Source organism: Boleophthalmus pectinirostris, unplaced genomic scaffold (assembly GCF_026225935.1).
Source record: "Boleophthalmus pectinirostris isolate CB_2022bp ecotype Guang Dong unplaced genomic scaffold, ASM2622593v1 HiC_scaffold_2, whole genome shotgun sequence".
Lineage (NCBI taxonomy): Eukaryota > Metazoa > Chordata > Actinopteri > Gobiiformes > Gobiidae > Boleophthalmus > Boleophthalmus pectinirostris.
Window position 1 is genome coordinate 25,628,264 of NW_026571152.1, and position 22,282 is coordinate 25,650,545.

At 38.9% G+C, this 22,282-nt stretch overlaps 2 protein-coding genes across 5 annotated transcripts; one reads left to right on the forward strand and one right to left on the reverse strand.

The window, feature by feature from the left end:
• Window positions 1-8: 8 nt before the first annotated feature.
• Window positions 9-18,559, reverse strand: ckap5 (cytoskeleton associated protein 5). Of its 4 annotated transcripts, none has more exons than XM_055155362.1 (44): window positions 18,454-18,559; window positions 17,458-17,554; window positions 16,790-16,983; window positions 15,695-15,901; window positions 15,369-15,540; window positions 15,125-15,254; window positions 14,948-15,048; window positions 14,741-14,854; window positions 14,566-14,670; window positions 14,385-14,474; window positions 14,142-14,306; window positions 13,908-14,036; window positions 13,655-13,819; window positions 13,473-13,574; window positions 13,025-13,135; window positions 12,807-12,899; window positions 12,517-12,702; window positions 12,352-12,446; window positions 12,064-12,247; window positions 11,758-11,903; window positions 11,487-11,661; window positions 11,290-11,403; window positions 11,093-11,221; window positions 10,046-10,240; window positions 9,866-9,980; window positions 9,717-9,796; window positions 9,485-9,598; window positions 8,808-8,930; window positions 8,476-8,625; window positions 8,206-8,409; window positions 7,994-8,129; window positions 7,727-7,920; window positions 7,468-7,640; window positions 6,100-6,267; window positions 5,717-5,837; window positions 5,030-5,209; window positions 4,365-4,552; window positions 3,745-3,820; window positions 3,463-3,651; window positions 2,868-3,005; window positions 2,586-2,669; window positions 2,349-2,508; window positions 2,110-2,228; window positions 9-1,291 (listed from the first exon to the last, which is right to left on the reverse strand). In XM_055155362.1, the coding sequence occupies exons 2-44, from the start codon at window positions 17,512-17,514 to the stop codon at window positions 1,058-1,060; spliced, it is 6,105 nt and encodes a 2,034-aa protein (XP_055011337.1). In that variant the 5' UTR covers window positions 17,515-17,554; window positions 18,454-18,559; the 3' UTR covers window positions 9-1,057. The 4 variants fall into 4 exon arrangements, with proteins under 4 accessions (XP_055011337.1, XP_055011338.1, XP_055011339.1 ...); XM_055155363.1 differs by having other exon boundaries at window positions 18,458-18,543; XM_055155364.1 differs by lacking the exon at window positions 18,454-18,559 and adding an exon at window positions 18,261-18,411.
• Window positions 18,560-19,488: 929 nt separating this feature from the next.
• Window positions 19,489-22,225, forward strand: cstpp1 (centriolar satellite-associated tubulin polyglutamylase complex regulator 1). Its single transcript, XM_055156004.1, has 9 exons — window positions 19,489-19,683; window positions 19,869-19,971; window positions 20,047-20,177; window positions 20,373-20,457; window positions 20,633-20,718; window positions 20,813-21,020; window positions 21,116-21,225; window positions 21,378-21,441; window positions 21,523-22,225. The coding sequence occupies exons 1-9, from the start codon at window positions 19,641-19,643 to the stop codon at window positions 21,689-21,691; spliced, it is 999 nt and encodes a 332-aa protein (XP_055011979.1). The 5' UTR covers window positions 19,489-19,640; the 3' UTR covers window positions 21,692-22,225.
• The last annotated feature ends 57 nt before the right edge of the window (window positions 22,226-22,282 follow it).

The following is a 22,282-nucleotide window of genomic DNA, read 5'->3' on the forward strand; positions in this document are numbered from 1 at the left end:
AACAGAGCTAGTCAAAAAACATGACTTTATTGCCATTTACACTATGGATTATACAAGGAAACCGGAGCAACAAATGTAAGACATGACTGACATTGGAATTAAATACAAAACAAGTTATTTAATCTGTTTTCCTTTGTCAACATTCAGCTACAGAACAGATGACTGGACAGAGCCCCTGCTGTCATCTTGGTAAGAAAAACAAGGAATTTGTTATTAATGAGCAGCATTTTAGTAAGCAAACTTTTATTTACAAGAAAATAAAAACAATGACCAACTTCATGGCATGCTCTTGGACGTACATACGAACACAGTGGATTCTTCAGCTGAACCTTAGGACCTGGTTCAGCTCTGGGCCCTGATCAATGTTAGAGAGCCAAATCGTACATACACTATTTACAGCCAAGCGAGATACCACTTATGAATTAAAATGGCTACCACTGACCTCTGGGAAATGTGTGCCAATGATCCTACAATAAAATTACATAAAAACAAAGTGGTTGAAATGAGAACCATGGTCGTCCTCAAGAGCATCAGAAAAAAAGTCTACAAATTAAGTGCACATCTACAACAATTCAGCCATACAATATGGCTCAAAACCCCAAACTGCAAAATGTTGAGAAGATTTTTTACGGCTAAAGTGGAATTAAGAGCCTTTAAATATATACAATGTTTTGTGCCATGACAAAAACATGGATGTCTGTTAAAAGGAGATGAAATAGAACATAGATAACAAGTCAAAAACACTCAAAAACAAAAGACAAGGAAATGAAGGCAAGTTAAGGTTCAGATGAGAACTAATAAATTACCGTCTTTAGCCCTGATAATGGAAGAAAGTACTCAAGTATGAAAATGGTCGTGTGAGTTAGGATATGATGTTTGGATATCTTTAGATGTAGACGTGCATAAAACATCCGGTAATGGAGATGCATACTAGTGAACAGGCACGGTGGGCGGAGTCAGGCTCAAACACGTGGCACATCTACCCGACTTGTAATACACAGGTAGCAGTGAGTTTATTAACAGAATGCCTCGGTGTCTGAGGATGAGTGGGGTGGTCCTACTGCCTACTGTTGTTCTTTATCCTCTCCAAGCGTTTCTTCAGGTCATCCAGGTTAGGAGCGGGAGAGGAGGAGCGTGCGTGTGTGGGGGAATGAGAGTTGTGCTCCTGTTGGTACAGCTCTCTGGACTCTTTGAGCTGGGATAGTTTGCTCTGGAGCATGTCTGTGGAGGAGGCTACAGAGGGTTTGGACAGGAGGGGGCGCTGCTGAGGCTCATCATCTCCTCCGATGCTCTGCAAGAAACACAGAATACAGTCATGTTTGCAGCATACTTTTAATCTGCCATATGTGGTCAAGAAATGCATGTTAAAGTCAGACCAATGAGGAAATTTAAGCCTTAAAAAGGTGCATTGCGCAGCTTTTTTACTCGTTTCCATGGAGATGTTATTGCTTTGCCTGGTATGTTCCATGGTATGACATTAAACATATGCATCTATCATTTATTAATTATGGGTGTTGATCAAAAATACAATTCCTTTGATGAATAGGGGCAACTCTCCACAGATCTGAATTGTAACATAGCGTAGTGCTGTAACCTGCTCGTCTCCCCCATGATAGACAGGTCTAATCTATACTGTGGAACATTCTAGACAAAGCAATAACATTTCCATGGAGACAGGTACAGGTAGCAGACCCTTCACTCGAAATGTTCAACACTAAGCAAAGAAAAAAAATGCAATGCTTACTTTGAACTGTAAATTTATTTGGCCATGGACATTCACCAGGGTTCCCATTCTTTCACTGACAAAATTTTGACTTTCATGACCTAAAGTGATTTTTCCATGACTTTTACGGCACCCTACATCTGTAGAATTTAGCATAATTTTAGGTCTAAATATGAAATGTTAACCCTTTCCACTCACCTTATGGTTTGGCATTATAGTTTAACATTAAAAATACTGTCAGTGCATTCATTGTCATTTCTTTTAAACAAAAAGGTGCATAGGTTCAGGAATAATCAAAACAGCCTAATGATAACTTAACAGAAATTCCATGTGTAATTTACAATCCCTTGCAAAAGAGGTAGTACAAAAACTTCAGTCAAACTCACTCTAGTGTTCTCCAGGCCTTGTCTCTGTCGCAGGATCTTGAGTCTCTCATAGTACACTGCAGGTTTTAGCTCCTCATTGTGACTGCCAAGAGTTGAATCAACACTGTGCTGGGGCATCACTGCATACACATATTAACAGATAATAAACGTGATTATACAGTCATGCTTTTACTAAAAAGTTTGTTTCAAGCTTAGTATGAGACCGAAAATGAAAACAAGGAGGCGGTGATGAAGTGTACCTGATGATGGCTGGATGCGTGTTTTAGCCTCTCTCTCGGACTCGATCATCCGGAGGCCTCGCTCCACATAGCTCTGAAAGAACTGAGAGGTATTCTTCAGGAAGGGCTCCACGTCAGCATCAGAGTACTTCAGTTTATACTCGTACAACTCTGTCAGGCCCTGGAGGAAACACGCAGATTTATTGAGCTCAAAAATAATTAAACTACAAAATTATCATTTGTAGAGAAAGAGCAGACCTCTTTAGTGTTCTCCTTGGACCCAATCTTCTTGAAGATTTCAGACAAGATGTCGCTAACCTTTGCCTTTGACATGCGATCATCCTGGAAAACAGATCATAGAATAAAGTGAAGAGTGTAGTAACCAACACATCATACATACATGTAAATCATTTCTCTTTGGGATAAGTAAAGTATGTACCTATGAATCTAAACAGTTACCAGGTATTAAAAAAAAAAAAAAATCTCACAATTTTTCCTTCACAACCAATTACTCAAACTTAAGGGAAAAAGGGCACAAACCGCTCGTAGTCCAGACTTCTCATTCCCTCTGTCACTCTTGGGGCCGGACTGGTTTCCACAGTGTTTGACTACTCTCCTCAGATGAGCCTCCAACTCTGACTCATTACGATTTTCAATCATTGACAAGTGATCCAGGATCTAAAAGAGCATGACATTAATAATTACCAAGTCATCAGTATATTGCGCGAAATTACGAAATTGTCATGTTAGAATGTTATTATCTGCTCAAAAACATCCCTGGAGTCATGCTTCGTTTCATTCACACATATTTTAGTAATCCTGTAGTATTAGTCTATTTAAAAGCTCCATTCCACCTTGTGATGTAATTTAGTGGCAGTTTAAGTTGACCTCCATCTTTTACCTTTAGTTCAGTAGTGGAGCACTTTTTACATTACCACATGACATTACAAGGTGGAAAAGAGTGTTTTCTATTTGAGAGAAGAACACAGTCTTAATATGCAGAGTTTGTGTGTTAAACGTGTGAACGAAAAAAACAAAACTCCAGGTATGTTTTTTGATGAGGAAACATTATAACATAGATCAGAAAATCACGCAATATGTGATATTTAAGTGTTTTCGGCTCCGTGGATGTTACCTTGGCCCCCATGAGTTTGCACAGCGTGTGTAACAAAGTCTTGAGTGTTCTGTGCGGCACGTCACTCTTGAGCTGCTTCAGTTTCTCTTTGGGGAAAACCTTCATGAAATTGTGGGCATCGAGTAAGATTCGGTCCAGGTTAATACTGTTGATGGTCTCTGGGAGGAAGCGGATCATCCTCCACAGGCACTAGGCAAACACAAATCACAATGTATTTTAATGTAACTACTTTTGTCACTGCATAATTGCATTCAGCTTGAATGAAGATGGGACTGCGTTTACCTTCATGACCAACTCCGAGCACATTGGCGATCCTGCTGATGTGACTAAACTGTCCTGCAGCAGTACCAGCAGAGCACTGTCAAACACAGCAATAACAGTTCACATACAATATAAAAACAAATGTTACAGTTAAAAAGTGCACAGTGTAACTTTTCTGGTGGGCATCTTGTATTGAATCAGTCTTATTAATTGCAGATTAGTATCCACTGCTCAAAAACAGCTTGGACTAAATAAAGTGAGAGAGAGAGACCTCATTTTCCTCAACTCTTCTGACAGATTTCGTCTGTTTTGGTCAATTCTCTAACTGAATTTTAGTGCCCCCGATTGTTGTTTAAGAGAATGCAGCCTTGATATTAGAAACGTTTGCAAGTACAAATGCTGTGACGGTTACTACGACAACAATGCACAAATCTGTTTACATGTGGAAATATAGCACAAATGAGCATTTACAGTGAACAGACTCACGATAGATCTGACTTGTACCTGCCCGTTTGTGCCATCTGCTTATCTCTCTATAGGTTTAATGCCATACTGTGGAACATTCCAGGTAAAGAAAAAAACCCTCTATGAAACAGAAATTGAAAACCCTTGCAAACCCTCCACCTGAAAATTTGAAATACCTGAGAATGTTGGTCTGGTCAGACTTCTCCAGCACCTTGACCACCAGGAGATTGACAGAGCGGATCAGCTGCTGCCCCTCCTCTATGTCCTCCACTCGACCGTCCAGCATCAGTGTAATGAGCCCATGCATCAGGTCCTTCAGCACTCCCATCGATGCCTCTCTGGCCAGGGACTCCATTGAAAAGAGCTGAGAAGACAGTATATTATACTGGGGTTGCTAGTGACACTTTCCTAATACTTTGCAGCTGACATCAACATTCCCTGGGGTGTGACACTAACTGAAAGCACTACTATGTTAGAAGCTCTTGTTACTCAAATTGAACTTTAATCTGAGCTTTATTTTAACACATTCTGACCAGCAAGATTGACTGCAGCTACAACAGGTGAGTGGAGTTGTGCTTTCTTTCACATGTAAAATTACAGTTAAAAGCTAGCTTCAGTTTTATTTTCAACAAAAAGGTCAGAGTGACAAACACCTAAACAGGACCATGGATGTTTGTATTGATCACAGGCTCCTGAAAAAGCCATTTTGTATTTTTTCTTGAGATTTCAGATGATCTTGAAACTTTGTGTTTGATAAGGTGTGCGGGTCACAAATAGAAATGCATTATAGAAAGTCACTGCAAAATATCAATACAATTTTACCAACTAAAACTAAACTTACAGACAGCATGTTTCCTATGATGCAGCTGTACAGTTTAAAGATGTCTTTTTTGTCCAGCCGGTCGTCAGCCATGTGCGTGTTGTAGATAAGTCTGAGCTGCATGAAGGTGGCGATCAGGAACTGGTCAATGTGTCCTGACATCACCTCTGCTTTGTCCTCCTGACGCAGCACCTCATCAATCTGCACAGACCACAGTTTCAGAATAAAGCTGAAAGTACCTGTGCCATTACTGACCTCTTCTGGTGTCAATATAGAACTACAGCTCAAGATTTGAACATTGTAAAGAAAAAAACAATCCCAATTAATGACTTGGTGACATTTTTAAAGAAACAATAAATATCAGTATGAAATTATAAAAGGGTCTACTAAAGTTTCTTGGTTGAGTAAAGACTTAATCTGTGCATTGATTAGTGGAATGAAAGGCACTAGTTTAAAAAACCAACAAACAATAAAAAAGGTCAAAATTTAGTAGAAATACTACTAACAATATCTTCGTAACTGAAAAGGCAGATTCAACTGTGTAGTCAGTTACACAGAAAGTTACACAGTTAACTCGCTTCATGGTTTCGTAATAATCCTAACAAAATAATTATCTGTCACAGTCTTCTCCAATTAATTTGTTAGACATAAACTTAAATGTCCATCGTTATACATTTAAAAATTAGAAAAATGCACAATTGTGTTTACCTGTGCCAGTGCTTGAATGCTGGTGTTGATGTCTCCACTGGCCACTTGAGAAATTACAAAGTTAATAGTGGAGGCTGTGCTGTTGTGTAGGTCATCAAAATGAGGAGAGACTGGGCGCATTCTAAACAGAAAAAAAACAACAACAGATTGTCATTTACATTTCACTTGTTATTTACATTACACTCCATGACAATGGAGTAGTACTTGTCGATACCGGACTCACACACTGAGCAGATTTTGAAAACTGTGCAGTTCAAAAGAACACAAGTAAGGGACTCTTGGATTTTGTTTGTTTTTGTTTTTTCCCCTCAGGATTAATAAAGTATCCATCTGTGTTCCATGCACAACTAAAATGACAGAGTTTGTGCTGTCTGTACACTTACTTGGGCTCAGGGATCATGACTGGTTCCAGCAGTTCATCAAGCTTGAATTGCACCAGGTCTGGCAGCTCGCAGACATTGTTCTTATCTGTTTCAATCATGTCCAAGTCCAACTGGAACTCTTTGGGGATAGAGGGGTGGTCGCTGTGGTGTGCATTCTGACGAGATTGACTGGTGTGAAACAAAACAAAATGCTGTAAGTTCTATTGGGAAAGTTCCACATACTTGATCAGATCTCTTACATTACAATTAATTGTCAAGAACCACTTTACATAGCAGCAATAATCATACAACAACAGGATGCTCTGATTATTTGTGTATGTATGTACGCCAACAGTTATCACATCAGCAATTAAAGACCATGAGTAATTGAACTAGGGAATTTCAAAACAACAAAATTCCAAATGTAAACAAGGAAATGTTTGCAAAAGATGAGTCAAGACGGGTCAAGCGACTGAAAGACATCCACAGTAAAAAAAAAAAAAAAAAAAAATCAGCACGGACACTGAAAACAAGGGAGAAAGCGCTAGAATAATCTTATTCAATGAAGTTTGTAACACTCAGTTCTAGTCAGTGAGTGAAAAAGCAACAGGGGATCAACAGGAGCAAATCAAAACAGCTTCTTCAACAACTAGTGTTTGGAAATACCAAGTGTGGTAAGGGAAAAGCAGAATGTAAATAACAATGCAAGAGCACAGGATGAAAAACATAACAATAACCTTTGCTTTACCTACCAGCTTTTGTAACAAGGAAAAAGGCAGTTTAATATGAATACATTAATGCCTGTCTAAAAGAGCCATGACTGGGCAGCATTCCAGACAGAAGCAGGAGAAGTACTTACATCCTATACGTGCGATACATTATTCTGCTCCAAAAAGGAAGGCAGGCAGAGCAGAAAGGAGGAAATCACACAGGAAGAGAGATGGAGGGTTAAATAAAGAGGCTGCTTTCACACATTTAAATTTTAAATGCACATGAAAGCAGCCTGGCATGCAATGACAGTAGGTAGGAAAGAACAGGGTACATAGTAATCATAGTAAGCACCCCACAGACAATCAGCATGCAAAAGATAACTACTTTACTACACATTTAATGTTTGAAAGGCTCAGAATGAAAGCATGCAAGAGATTAACCCTTCTGTGACAGTAGAAACGTTACCCAATTTCTATTTAAACTTAACTCCTCTGCACATGTTAATAAACTTAATGTTACCAAGCTAAACTTGCCAAGCAGGAAACTATACAACTATACATTATAATGGTAGCATTGTCGTCCCCTTCCATTTTAATATAGTCCCAAACTATAAATACGTATCAAAGCATTAGCTCGGCCTTTGGATGGAAAAACATGACTTCAGTTAAAAGGGCTTACTTAAGTTTATTGGGATCTTCCTGGGCAGGCTTGCGGAGGAAAGTGCCATTGGGGTTGGCTGGGTTCTCCCTCTGTGTTCTCTCTGGGGCACTCTGTTTGACAGGAGCTGCAACAGTTTTCTTTGCAGAGCGCTTGATCCTCTCCTCCAGCATGCTCATGTCTTTCTCAGACAACTACAAATAAAACATTGAGTTTGCACATAAGGATTGAGTTTATATAGTGAACTTACTGAAAACAAACTGCTAAGCTAATTCCTTACATTTCCGATGAGTTTGTAGACCTGGTCACCGCAGACATTATACACAGCAACAACAGTGTTCAAAGCTGCATTCCGAACTGAGGTATCTCTGTCACCAATGTGAACAGCAATCTCCTTCAGAGACTTGGCAGGGGTGGGCTGGCATACGGTCATCCCAAAGCCCTCTATCAAACAGCCCAGCTCCTCCAGACATTCTGCGCCCAAAAGTAATCCACATTAAACAATGACCTAGACTTACTCATTTGGCTTAATTATAACAGATTGTACCCGCTCTCTGTTTGGAGTTTTTGGACTTTGTTCCTTCCATGAGGAATGGAAACACCTTGGAAGCCGGATAGACCTTACACAACATGCCAAGTATAGCACGGACATCTTTGCGTACAACATCTTTAGACTCTCCAACCTGCCAGGAGAGATTTATTATTGCATTTAGCATTTTTATAGTTTTAGTTTTAGTTTGAAATAATCAAATGGCTCACTTTAAGAATGAGGTAGGGCACAAATGAGTTGGCCTCATATTCTGTCAGAGGGTAGTTTTCACAGGTGAGCATAGAGAAAAGGAGCTTCAGATACTCCAGCACTTTCATCAACACTGTGGTGTTTGTGTCAAAGAAGCGCAGAGTGAACCACTTCAGGATCAGGTCCAAACAGCCAATTGTGGCCTCACTTTCACTCTCTAACCTCTGTCAAATATAACCATTAATGATGCAGTAAAAGTTAATGTTACAATGAATAGTTTACAGATATACCTCAATCATGACACCAATGGCCTTGACATGTCTCTGGAAGTCAAAGTGGAAAAGCTCATCAAGAAGCCATTTTGCAAAGCAGGTGGACATCTGCGTCTTCAATTGCTCAACATATTCATCTCGAGGAGTAATGAAATTCCATTTCAAGATCTACAAAACAGATCACCTTTAGTGACATTTTATTCAGTACTACTGTTTGAAGAACCCATTCAAAACCAAACTTTAAAAACTGCCATTTTAAGCTAAATAACTTATTATGGTTCCTATTGAATACAAAGCAATCAATTGATATTGATATTTATTGATATTAATTTCTGTATTGGCATACATACCTTCAGCTGTTTTTCTTCTTTAATTCTCTGCTCCTTTGCATTAGGAATAAGAATGAAAATTGGCCCAGACTTGTCCTCTTCATCCTTTAAGGCTTTGCCTGCTGGCTTCTTGGCAGCAGGCCCCTGTGTGGCACAAACAACAGTGAGAACAGGCATCTACACAGAAGGAAGAGAAAAGAAGAAGGCTGTGTGCTTTTGGGTGGACAGAGACGATAGAGGAAACGTGCAACACAGCTCCATGCAGTAGTGATCTGACATTTATTCCTTCAAAAAAGGTAATTAGTTCAAGTTCAAATTGTTAAGAAATTTACACTGTCACCAGACCATGTGCACTCAATTACGCTTTTAGTGTCGATATTAGTAATTACAGATACACAATAGACTTAGACCATTGGAGGTCCAGACGGAGAAGAGATGGACGAGGGTTAAAATATTTCACATTGAAGTGTCTAGTTTAACTGCTCACTCGTGTTGCTCTTGAACTCCAGTCGGAGTGCCTAGGAATTTTTATTTGTGTAGGTAACAAAGTTTGGCACTGTTACAAAATAATGCAGGCCCAAGAAATACAGCTGCATAAATTTAGAAAGGTGCAATGATTCTTGTGTGAGTTTAGTAACACAAATGAGTTTCAAGCAACACTGGAGTGAGCTTTGTAATGACACTTGTTACACTTCTACCTGCTGAACGCCAGCAGCAGCCTTCCCTTTAGCAGGAGGCTTTTTACTAGCAATACTGTCCTTGTCCTTGGAGGAAGGAGGGGGGTTTGGAGCTTCTTCAGGAGGGGGAGGGGGCTAGGCGAGTAGAAAAACACGACATTAACTCAAGTACAAATGAGGACATAAAAGATGATGACTTGGCAGTATTAATGGCAGAGTGAGCACTGTGTGTAAAGCATTCCACTCCAGTTACCTTTCTAGCAGCAGGTGCACCTCCTTTAACTTTCTTTGGTTCTGGTTTACTATCAACTTCCTCAGTCTGACTTCTGGAAGCTACAGAAAAAAGGTCTTTGAAAGGCATCAACTTAACAAGAATCGTCAGACTCATAAAAGTGAACAAACCAGAGGGTGCTCTGCTCATTTCTTTTCCAGCGGCTTTAGGGGGCGGGGCAGGTTTGGCAGGCATTACTGCTCGGGCCTTCTCCAACATGGCTACCACCTGATCTTTTGAAGCAGGCTGGACAAAGATCATCAATTAATATACAATAAATATATGTGAAGAAAAGAAAATTATTTTCTTACTTTGAGTTTGCCGGTAGCTTTATTCATCTTGTCATAACCCAAATGCATCATAAACATAGGCAAAGCATCCTGGGCTTTTTTCCTGACATCCCCATTTCTGTCCTCCAAACACACATACAACTGGGGCACACACAACATCAGATCCCCTGGCACGGTCCTGAGGCTTGGGAGCTTCTCTGCCAACCAGCCTAAGAGCTGCAGGATTAAACAAGATTTAGTATTTCAATAAAATACAACGAGGGCTGCAAGTGACGATTTTTGCTTAGTGTGGTAATCAACTGGTCTGCACAAAGAATCTGAATTAGATTTTATTTAAATAAATCTAGGCACTTCTTGATGGAGCATATTTCCATATGAGGAAGGTTTCTCATATAAACCACAAAACATGACAAGTGAAGGCACAATGTATTGAGCTGTGCCACTGTAGTTTCACTTCACTACAGTATCACATCTGGGTGGTGTCCAGCTTTTCTGTTCTAGGGCTGGGGGGGGGAAGTATGTCAGGATCACTATAGAGTTTATTCACATTTAAAGTTTGGAGTGAGTTTGTACAATATATTAACCCTTAAAGTTATACATGCATTATAGTTACCGGCAGAAACGTGTGAGAGCGCTCACTACCGCTATCAATAGAAACATGTGTGATCTTCGTGTGTCTCAAGCTTCTCTCATAAAAAGTTGTTTACTTTTTGTAACTTGGATTATAAAAAATGAGAAGCACAAAAGGAGAGAAAGGAGAAAAGGTGAGGAGCTGCAGCTGGAACAGAGAAGGAGGAGGAGCAGTCAGATGGCACCGCACACACTCACACAGAGGCAGATGGGCACTAGACTTTAGGAAAAAGCACCCTGAGCTCTTTGTATTAATTGGTTTTCACTTAAACCTGCAAGAGCGTCAGGGCCACAATTGGCTGTAGACCTGCTGAATAAAATGCACTTGCCTTATTATCAAGATCGACCAAGGTAGAGATCGGGATCTATCAATCTTTCAATTTTAGGCACAGCCCTAGTACAAAAGTCTTCAGAACAACCTCATAGCTTAATTTGTACCTCTTGTCGGAGGAAGGGGTTCTCCTTCTTAAGCTCCTCGGACAGCTCCTCTCCCTCCAGCCACTCTTTCATCCCAGTCTGCTCCACCCAGGCCTGCAGGGTGGTCATGGCAGCAGCCCTGACATTAGCCTGCAAGAAAAGAACATTGCCAGGACAAGTAAATGAGCAAATTGTCTTTTTTAAAATCAAATACTCACCTTACTATCTCCCAATACTGTGATGACAGGAATGCCAAGAGCTTTAATATGTTGCTTCAGTCCTGGCCCCATTGCTGTAGCAAGCTGCTGTAAGATAGACAGGGTCTGCTGGACCTAAAATAAGACACACAAAGTTTTTGTAACTTAGCATTAGGGTTATAGTAGACAGGGCAGGCTAAAGACATCACAATACTAACCAGGATTTTGTTTGAATCACCGAGTCGTGCTTTCAAAGACAATGGCAGGTCCCCAATATTGGCAGTGATGAACTTGGCCTCAGAGATTATGGCTGCCGTCTCATCCAGGCCCTCCTTTCTGATCTTCCAGTTCTTGTCACCAATTTTAGACACCAAGTCAGAGGTAACCTTATCACTATAAAGTAAAAAAAAAAAAACTTTAGCTAAAAAAAAAAAAAGGCAACAATGTTTGGTTGTTTTTTCAATTTTTACTCTAGTGAAAGTTGAATACCTGATATCAGTTCTGGGCAGTAGATCCATAATGTCCCGTTTGCCACCATCTTCTTCAGCCTCATCTGCATCCTCGCCCTCTTCTTCCACTGCTCCCCCTGCCTTCTTTGTAAACCTGGTTGGGGCTGGTGGAGTTTGGCCCTGAGTCTAAAAGTAAAGGAGCATACATACACATAATACAAAAATATAATTTTAGTAGTAACTTTCTATTGAACTGTATACTTCTTAGATTCCTAGACAAACATAACTGAGCCAAAAGGGAAAATAGTTTGACATTCTTTAAATGTGGGCTCAAAATAAGCATTACCTTTTCAAATTCAGCGTCAATCTGTGAGAGGAGAGCAGGTTTCTCATCTTCAAAGAACATCCTGAGTGGAGCTCCCATGTAGAGGTACATGACTCCCAGCAGAGTGATGGCTGCAGTTCTCACAGCGGGGTTGGTTGCCCCCAAAGCAGTCTTCACATTATTAATGAATGCTTTCACATTAATTCTAGGAGAAAATAAATGGCTGATTATTTTACAGCAACTTCACATGATAAAAAATGTAATTTGAAATTATTGAAATAGACAAAAAGGTAAACTTTGAAAAAGTACCCAGTAAAGCCAAACTCCTTAATAGCATTAGCCAACCAGTTCAGTGATTCAGCCTGATTCTTTGGATTCTTCTGGGCAAATGCCATAGATACAACCTGAAAACAGAAAATGTAAATTTATTTGCCACATGCATAGAACAATACTGAAAAAAGTTGGACTACAGACCTGTTCAGCCGTCCAAGGAAGAGAGCATGCCTCTCCAATAGCAGTAAGGGCTTCTTTAGCTTTTCCACCACATTTAATGTCTCCAACTTTATCCACCAATCCATCCAAAACCACAAAGGCAGATGTCTTTGAAAACTGCCCTCTTTGAGCTACAAGTGCTACAATGTGAAGCTTCATTTGCATGACCTGTTTTCAAAATAAAAATAACCTCATCGCATCTCAACTGTGAAAACTACCATCTGACAGAATCACATCAAAATGCAATAAGGTAAAAGAAATTTTTAACAAACCTGAAAGTTTGTTTCTTTCCAGCCTGGTTTTTTCGCCAACATCCTGACTAAGGCCTGGCAAGGCATATCAGCTTTGTCCATAGTCTCAACAGCCTAAAGAAACAATGGATACATATTTGTCTTTGGAAAAGTTGGATTGTTTCCAGTTGTAGTTCAATTGCAATAACATCAACAGCAAAAATAATCATCAGGCTGAATCAGTTGAACAAAACTCTTACGCGCTGGAAATCTTCCATACTCGCAAGCCGCTCCTTCCAATTTGCAGAGTCTAGCTGCTGTAGACAGGAGGCTGGAAGTACACCCCTAGCCAGGTCTTCACAGGCCTCCGGCTGACAAACAAAAATCATACAACAGTTTTAAGTTTGTATTATGTGTTACAGTTCCAGATACAGAATTTCCAGATTGCAAATGCATGCATTGCTTATGTCTTTGAAGACAAACACAAACAGCTGTTCATTAAATGGTCAACCTCAAGCCAACTCACTTGACATTAACATGAAGATAAAGGTGACTGTAACATTTATATGAATAATGCAAGCTGCATAGCTGCTGATTTGGAATCTTCTAAAGAAGCTCATTTTTAGGGTGGAGTCTGTTGTGGCTAGGGTACAATGAGGTCACAGCAACATGACAACTAACCCAAAGGTCGTATGGTTTCTTACATACCGTAAGTTCACTTTCGGTAAACTCTTTTGTTTCAGAGGACTTCTTGGCTTTCCCAGCAGCAGCAGTTGCAGGTTTTCCTTTCTTAGGTGGACCTGCACTGGGCTTTAAAACGAAACAACAAAATTATTATTATTTTTTTTATCATTTATGAAACTGTACGTATTTTGTGCCATCTTCATTACCTTGGTGGCAGACACGGTGGACTTCTTGGGGGGTGCAGCAGATTTGGGAGGAGCCTCAGCAGGAGCTGATGCTTTAGCAACCGGTTTCTTCTCTGCTGCTGCACCTCCTCCACCAGCACCCTTCTTTCCTCCAGGTAGCTCCACTTTGTCAGCGCACTCTTTAATCTGTGCAAAACAAGATGGTCCTTATTTCATCATACCATGTACAGCCATTTGACTAATGCATTTATTTATGCAGTTATGAGTTACTTACTTTGTCCAGTTTCAGTTTATCCAAATCAGCGAGGAAAGGATTGACAGCCTTTTCACCTACTACTTTCATAGCTGTACCCAAAGCTTCGAAAGCAGCATCTCTCACCTCTGGAGCAGAATCATTCACTTGCTAAAAACACAGAAAAAAAACACACAAAAAAAACAAATCATAATTTAACACTACTGTTTGTATTATTTGCTATGCCATAATACCATTATAGTTAATACAATTTACCTTAATGAGAGCTGCACAAAGGGGTTTAAGGACACTCTTGGGTAACGTTGCCTGGGTACAGTGTCTTATAGAACGTGCAAGAAATAGAGAGGCTTGCTGTTTTATAGAGGGATTTTTGTTGTCCATTACAGCTAATATATCTTCAGACAGGTTTTGGAGAGTAGTCTAGGAAAATAAAAATTACAGTGTAGAAACTACATAGTACAAAAGTAAAAAAAAAACAACAAAAAACTAAACACTTACAGTGAGAAAAATTGCATCAATTGCCTCCTGTAGTGCTTGTACCACCTGTGGTTTCTTCTCCTTGAATTTTTCAAGAATAGTTGGCACTACCTAAAAACAAATACATTTTTAAGATCAAAGCAAAAAAATTATAATAATCCAACAGATCAACATAAGCTAGAAAAGACTCCAAGCTACTTACTTGTCCAGCGTATTGCCCAAATTTCTTTCTTAAACCTGTGGCCAGGCCTGCTAGACATTTAGCTGCCATAGATACCAACATTACATTCGCATCTTTTCCCACAACCTGAAATGAAATGATATAAAGACATAAATACAATAAAATATGCGTGAAGAGGAGAACACAGGATTTTTACCTTTTTCAATGCCCTAACAAGATCACCATAGTCTCCATTTTCTAGTTTGGGATTCTTGGCCAAGGCCTCCACAGCTTCAAGAGCCTCCTTTCTCTCCTGCCATTTCTTAGCCTCCTGTGAAAAGATTTGGCAAAGAGGTTAGATGTAACCTGCAATCAAGCAGCATTTTATTGTATGATTATTCAAGAGGAAACTTAACAAACATACAATTTTTTCATAGAAGTCTTTGGGGATCTTGGAAAGAATATCTACAGCCTCAAGCAGTTCATATGGGTCAACTGCTGCTGCAGTTTCCTCAACTTCTTCCCCTAAAATCAAATCAACATAAAAAGAAGTGCTCCCGAAATCTGAAAATGTTAGATGAAATTATCAAACTGATTTTACCGTCTGACTGATCTCCTTGAGCTTGCTGCTGTTCAAACTTGGCCTTCATGTCCTGCTGGGAGCGAAGGAACCTGCTCTGCTTGGGTGGAGCAGTGGGCAGCTTCACCCATTCTTCCTCCAGCTCTTTCAGCTGTAATGGTACACGATACAAAGGGTGTCAAACAATACAGAAGTGTACTGCGATATCTTTTCCTGTTCATTTAATCATCATATGAGCAGTACACACAATACAAACAGATCCCACCTGCACAGAGTTGATATTCTGCAGAGGAGGTCTAAGAGCATCTCTGATCCATTTGTAGATTTCAATGGCAAGCTGTTTTGCTTCATCTCTCACTGCCTTTTCTCTGGATTCAAACTGTTTGGGCAAAATCTTCACCACTGGTTTCAATGTAACAATCTTTGAGCCAAACTCACTGGGCGGCAGAAAACACAAATTTAGGTAAGTAAGTACAGTAGAACACTTAAAATTATGTGAGTATTTAGCTATACTTTCATGAAGCACTGTTTATTAGATATTGCATCCCACCTAAACCTCACAGTTATCCATTTACAGGCTGGTTGTCTTACCTTAGCCCCTTTCTGAGAGTTTCAAGGCAGGCTACCACAATCTTGGGGTTCTTATTATCGAGGCCTTTGATCAGTTCATCCTGAACAATTTCTGACTTCTCAATTTCAATGTACATCAAACAGATGTCTGTGCCAAGCTCCTTAGCCTTAGCTTTTGGTTGGTTAAACACTTTGGTGACAACACCAGACACCACCTCTCCAGCAGTTCTGTAAAAGAAAACACATTTTGCATACACCAAGTTACTTTGTTCATTATGTAATGTGATCACATTGATACTTTCTGCCAGTTAATGTTAATGGGTTATATAAATATTTCTTTTTTTTGTTGGTTTTTACTTATATTTTGCTTAATATTACTTTCATGCAATAGTATACAATAGTTGTAGCAATTGTCTGTAGTGGCCCAATGACCTTGCGACCATTTAAATACTATTGGCAAACCTAGCCGCAAGCATCTGTTGTAAATGAGTGTCATGTTGCACTACTAGTCAATGGGGGTGGGCAAAAACAAACCGACTTTAATAGTCGATGACACATACACTTTAATTAAAAAAGTAAAATCAGAACACTGACAGAGTTATTTTGCAAACCCAAAACACGATTATAAGCCTATATACTAAATATAATACAACTTAATTCAGTATTGTTTTTTTGTCTCTTGTTTTTCCTTGCCAAGAAGGAAGGATTAAGGACAAGGGTTGTTTGAAAAGAGATAAGATTGTTTAAAAAGCAGATAAATGCCATTTGTTACATGGTGGTGTAGTTCTATGCGTTTCTTTTTCCAAACAAAGAAGTCAGCACAATGAAAGACGAAAATGCACCAATAGAATTTCAGGGCTCAGCAAAAAATGAAAAGTCACCAGAGAGCTCAAAGTTCAAAGCTTGAAGGAGGCTGACGAAGGTGGAGACTGTTAATCAGAGAAGGTCTGAATGACTTTTCAAATGCCATCCGATGGTCATAATCTGAGCCAGTGATCTGCCAATTTAATATTGCCTAAATTACCCGCAACAATGAAAAATGATGAAAGACATTAAAGACTGAACAACTAGGGACAGCAGTGATGAATCAAAAGAACTAGTTATTGTGTGACGTACTTGCCAGCCACATGGGCATTCTCAATAAAGGCTAGGGCCGCCTCCAAGCCTTTGAGCTGAGCCACGGCGTTCGACTCTGTGACAAATTTCTTTATGAGTCCCAAATACTTTCCCCATTCTGGACTCTTCTCGTCTTCTATTCTTTGAAAGAGCTTTAGGGCTTCTTCATAACCGTTTAGACGTGCCTTCCACACCTAAAAACAGAGCAGTAACAAAGTGTTAGAAAGTTGTAGGATTACGTAACATACTGTACTTTGTATGATATACATAATATTCTGCTCTGCATTTCAAACCTTCAATAAAAGCAATAATTACACACACATGAATTAAAACCACAGTAAATAGGTGAAAGGTGAGGCCTATAAGACTGAGTATTGGCACCAGGGTGGAAAGGTGAAGGGTAATAACATTTTTTTGTTGTTCATTCATTTAAAAATTCTGCAATAATTTATGCCACTTAATTCAACATGTGTTTATTATGGGCAACCCAGCAGAATAATCACAATGTGATTATTACAATCCTGCAGTTGTGTTTGAGAAAGACAAACTGAAACTTAAGCTTTTATGTCACCTGAGCGAACAAACATCACTTTGAAGTTATTGTGCACTGCCATGGTAACAATGGAGAGAGGTCAGAAGCAAGATGTAGACAAGGAAATGCTGCTCACCTTATGTTCACATTTCTGGTCAATGGGAAGCTTCATCCACTCACTGTCGTCCCCCATGGTGGCCACTTGGGGGGTAGGCTTCCCCAAATCTACTTAACTGTAAAACACAAAAACAAAAACTTCAATTAATAAACCAAGTAATGTATACTTTACAGGAAAATGCATGATACTATAGTACTCAACATGGTTCAGTCTTAGATTTCCGCCCAAGATCCTTTCAAAAGCATAAGCATGTGATCAGCTAATGCACTTTGAAGGAGGAGCTGAAGCTTTTGTTTATATTGATCCAAAAGATTATGTCAAATAGACCGGGATCCATTACCAAACTTTACGCACACATTACAGCTATGCTAAACCATCATACATTATCTTGCTGCTCAATACTAGTTTTAAATAGGCTACATATTTTGTATTCTTTAGATAAAAGCATGTGATTTACCGCATATAACATAACACCTACTAATTTAATAAGCTTTAATACAACAGCCTCCACGTCTGCATGGCGACGCACCAGGAGTGCCCGATGAGCCGTCATTAAGACTATAGTGTATGCATCGATATAACTTAAAACCATCAGTGAAATTGTAATGAGAAATAAAAAAAAATAATAATACATGTTTTCTTTCAAACTTATAATTGACTGAAATAACTAGCTTTGGCTAACTTAGCGTAGCAACTGTCCCTGCTGTTGCTAACACATTCACCCGCTCATTTCTGTTTAAGACAGCTGGAGCGATACATTACCAGAGAAACAAACATATGGGGTAAATTCATGAGAGTAATAAGCTAGTTCTTTAACAGACCTTTTGGGTGTATCTTTGGTTATCCTCTTAGAATCAGAAATATAAGCTAACCTTTCATCCGCGCCAACAACCAGGCCTAACAACGCACTTTGCAGCGACATCGCACAAACACGACAGCGCCACGGGCTAAAACCGTCAAATCTACACCTAAATGCCACACTGCCAAATTACTTTATGTTTATTGTATACCTACCTACTGTTTCTAGTAGACAATGCAATGCTTGCTGTCCACTTAGACGCAGGCGATAATGGAATCACACTGAAGCAACCCGATCCCAGCTTTATACAAGCGTTGTCACTGTCATTGCAAATACAATTTTATACTTCCGTTTGAGCAAAATAAATGTTAACATTTTTAACTTTATGGACGACAAGAACCACGAAACACATAACAAAACGTGCGTTGTTGTATTTGTAATAGCTACGTCCCTAAAAAAAAATAATATTTTTCATTATTCTCTGTATCTTACTGACTTTGTTTGATATACTTTAATTTGGTATTTCCGGTTTATGGTATGTTACAGTTAGTAAATTTACGACAAGTTTCCAAGGGCGGTGAGGCGGAGACTGGGCCACCACCCTGACAACAGCGTTTCTATGATCATTTAGACACATCACAGCATAAAACTCACTGTATGAGTTAATGCAAAACAAAGAACAAGAGTAATAGCAGAAAATATTGACTCGTATCCATAATATCACAAGTAGAGCGTTTACTTCACACACTGAAGCAATTTAAGCGCTTCCTTATTTTACACTGCACTTAAATCTGATTGGGTGTATTTAAACTGAGCTCCTCCCCTACATTATACATCAATTTCCCCATTGGCTTAAACTAGTAACTGATGAATGGTTTTCAAGTGTACGAAGTAACTCTTGCTCTTTTGGCCTATTGCTGTAGAAAAACTGTACTCATACTCTATAGACTACATTATTTATAATTATTGTTTTCTTTATTTTTGTAGGTTATTTTATCAACTCCCCTGTTTATTCTTGTGCTGCTATTCCCCATAATGTTACACCTGATACGCCATATAGTAGCCTACTTCTGTGTTGTACTTTTTACCTGTGCTAAAAACTTTCTAAAAGTTTAAATAAATAAATTTAATATAATAAATAAATATTTATCGGGATTTGAAGTACTAAAATGCGGAACCATTGTGCGCTGTTTGGGGATGCTCTTTAATGTAACTCAAAACATCTCTTGTTTCCATAGCAACCTCTCCACCATCTCAGGAGCATCAATCGTTCCGAGCTAGAGCTACCGCAATAAACCATCAAATCAGCTCAGATACGACTTTCACTTATTATTCACAGATTGTTTGTGATACTAAAATCATACATATACTCTGGGCGTGCCTTTTAATTTGGACCACCAAAATGAGTCGCTTTAATTCCATGGTTCCTGTCGAAGAATATCTCGGTAGGTTATGTTAGGAGACATTTTGGCTAGCTACTCGAACAGCCACAACATCGGGATAAATTGAAGCGTTTGTAGTTTGGGGATGTCAGATTTTGACATTACATACATTACATTTACGCAATGAAAGGGTTGGGATTTGTACTTATAACGTAAGATAATTGTGTTAATTATTATTTATATTCCAGCGGACAGTAATGTGATGTTCTACTTATGTGATGCTGTGACCCAACTTTTGGAACATAAAGAAGAATACACGCAGTTTGGTGTGATCCGTTATTTTGCTGAATAGTAAGTATAAATGTAAGCAGCACAACTTGTGTTTTGTAATGTCATGCTAGTAATATGTCTAAAATACGTGTACAGTTTCAGCAGTGTGAAAAACAGCAACCACATACTCTTCAGAGAATATAGCTACATAAAGGCTACTCCTCACAACAGAACATCTTTCATCAGAGTATTCTGGAGATGCTACAGACAGATTGGAAAGAGTGGTGGTGAGCTACGAAATTCTCTTAACCAGTGATCATACTGAAAAATATATTTGTTATTCTAACTTCATTTGTCATGGTTACATTCAGTAGATATTGAATGAAAATTCATATTAATTCCTATGATTTATGTGCATCTTTAAAAAATGAATTTACTTCCATCTTTCTTACCTTCTTATGTTATTTAATTTTTATTTTCAGATCTATTGTCTATGCTGGAGTACAGGTCCTTGCTACAACTACTGTGTCCTGACTTTCCCATGGAGGTAGTGCAATGTGCAGCCCGGTGAGTACGCTGACAAAGTTCGTCATTATACCCTAAGTCGATCACCACCAGCAACATTTTCACAATCTACACAAACCAAAAAATAAAATAAAACCAAAAAATAAAACATTCCAAATAAGTTACAAGTTGAAGTCACATGCCACACAATATAACACACATCTGTCCTGCTTTGAAGGATTGTCCTGATGGATGATGCTATAGATTGCCTGATGTCCTTTTCTGACTTTCTCTATGCCTTTCAACTACAATTGTACTACCAAGGTATTTCTGGGTTTAGTTTTTCTGTGCTGCTTACTTAAAATTTACTGTGAATGACAAAAAAAAATTACATTTGCAATCTTTGTGTATTGTGTAGAGTTTCTGGAAAGCATCCTGGAGATTTATCAAGATTTGCTTGCTGGAAAGAGTCCTAACACAGTCATTGTTCCCACCTCCACATCCGTTGAACAGCTCCCTCCTGTGGCTGCAGAAGAGAATGACAAAGAAGAGCAGCAGCAGGATGGAGTCGAGACATCAACTCTGGCACAATGTATAGAAGCCCTCTGTGACCGCTTCAAACACAAGTAATAAAACTACCTATACCAGTGTAGCTCTGTGGGAACTTGTATTTAATCCACATTGCATTAAGAAGTATTAAAATGTTTTCTGTGTATTTTAGTTATCCTCCTAGGTCATGTATGAGAGACATCCTGAAACAAAATGACAAAGTCTCATACTACAGCTTTCTCATGAGCTTGGCAAAACATGAAACTGTCAATCGAACAATTGGTAAGCTATATGCTCTATAACATAAGATTATCTATATTTTTTCATGAATAGTTTCCACTGCCATCAAAATTGTCTACACCTGTCCATGATGCTTGCTAAGGTAAAATCTACTTGAGTTATACAGTATAAGCTTTTATTTTCTCTATATTTAGGAGCACTACCAAGCAAAGCTGAGCTGCTCATTGACCCAGAGATGGACCAAGAATTAGACAAACTGTAAGAAGCATTCCGTTATAATCCTGTATCAGGTCCATACCACATCGCTTTTGTGTTGTTTACGATTATGTTGTCTTCTAGAATTACACAGATCTCTGTGAGCCCAGGCAGTAACAGCAGCGGCAGTGCAGTGGGGGCCCTGAAGGAAGCCCAGAGGAAAGCCTCTCCTCGAAGGAACATCCACCACAAGAGAAGGATGGAGGTGGAGAGTGATGGCTCCACAGAAGAGACTGACTCCTCTGAAAACTGAACTTACGCCTCGAAGCAATCATGTTTTTATTGAGAGAGCAACCAGTATGTAAAACATGCCATTATTTAAATGTTGTCTAATCAAGTACATTTCTGAAAATGTTTCAAAGCGGATTATACAAAATTTTTGCTAACAATGCTGTTTTTGTTTCATTTTTTATTAGGTTTTATTTTTTTGTGTCCTAGAAAATGTTGTGGGATTTACCTCTGGGTCACTCATCTCATGCATAAAACTGTGTTTAAAAGTATTCTACATATTACTTATTTATTAATATGAAATTAATTGAATTTACTAACTATAAAAAGTCATTGGATATTGGTTTCTATCTCTGTCTTGTACTTTCTGTTGTAGTATTGAATAGAAATTGGTGAATACTTGTATACCTGTACAAAAAAGTGCATATCATTTTGTCAAACACATAGACAAGGCAAAACAAATTACTTTGAATTAACATTTACATTTTTTCTGCTCAATGAAAATACCAAACATGGGAGGATATATCGCACTCTTTCCAACATGTATTTAATTCAGCTTTTTTAGTTGTAAACATGGTTTATTGACAAGAACTTTGTTAAACAATTCTGCATATTG

Coding starts and splice junctions, on each gene's coding strand:
- cstpp1 (XM_055156004.1), top strand. CDS start 19,641: ATGAGTCGCTTTAATTCCATGGTTCCTGTCGAAGAATATCTCG. Junction 19,972..20,046: donor ATCCGTTATTTTGCTGAATA/GTAAGTATAAAT, acceptor ATACGTGTACAG/TTTCAGCAGTGTGAAAAACA. Junction 20,719..20,812: donor ACTACAATTGTACTACCAAG/GTATTTCTGGGT, acceptor TGTATTGTGTAG/AGTTTCTGGAAAGCATCCTG.
- ckap5 (XM_055155362.1), bottom strand. CDS start 17,514: ATGGGGGACGACAGTGAGTGGATGAAGCTTCCCATTGACCAGAAATGT. Junction 8,130..8,205: donor TGCCCTACCTCATTCTTAAA/GTGAGCCATTTG, acceptor CTCTCCTGGCAG/GTTGGAGAGTCTAAAGATGT. Junction 3,652..3,744: donor GCTCGGAGTTGGTCATGAAG/GTAAACGCAGTC, acceptor GTGTTTGCCTAG/TGCCTGTGGAGGATGATCCG.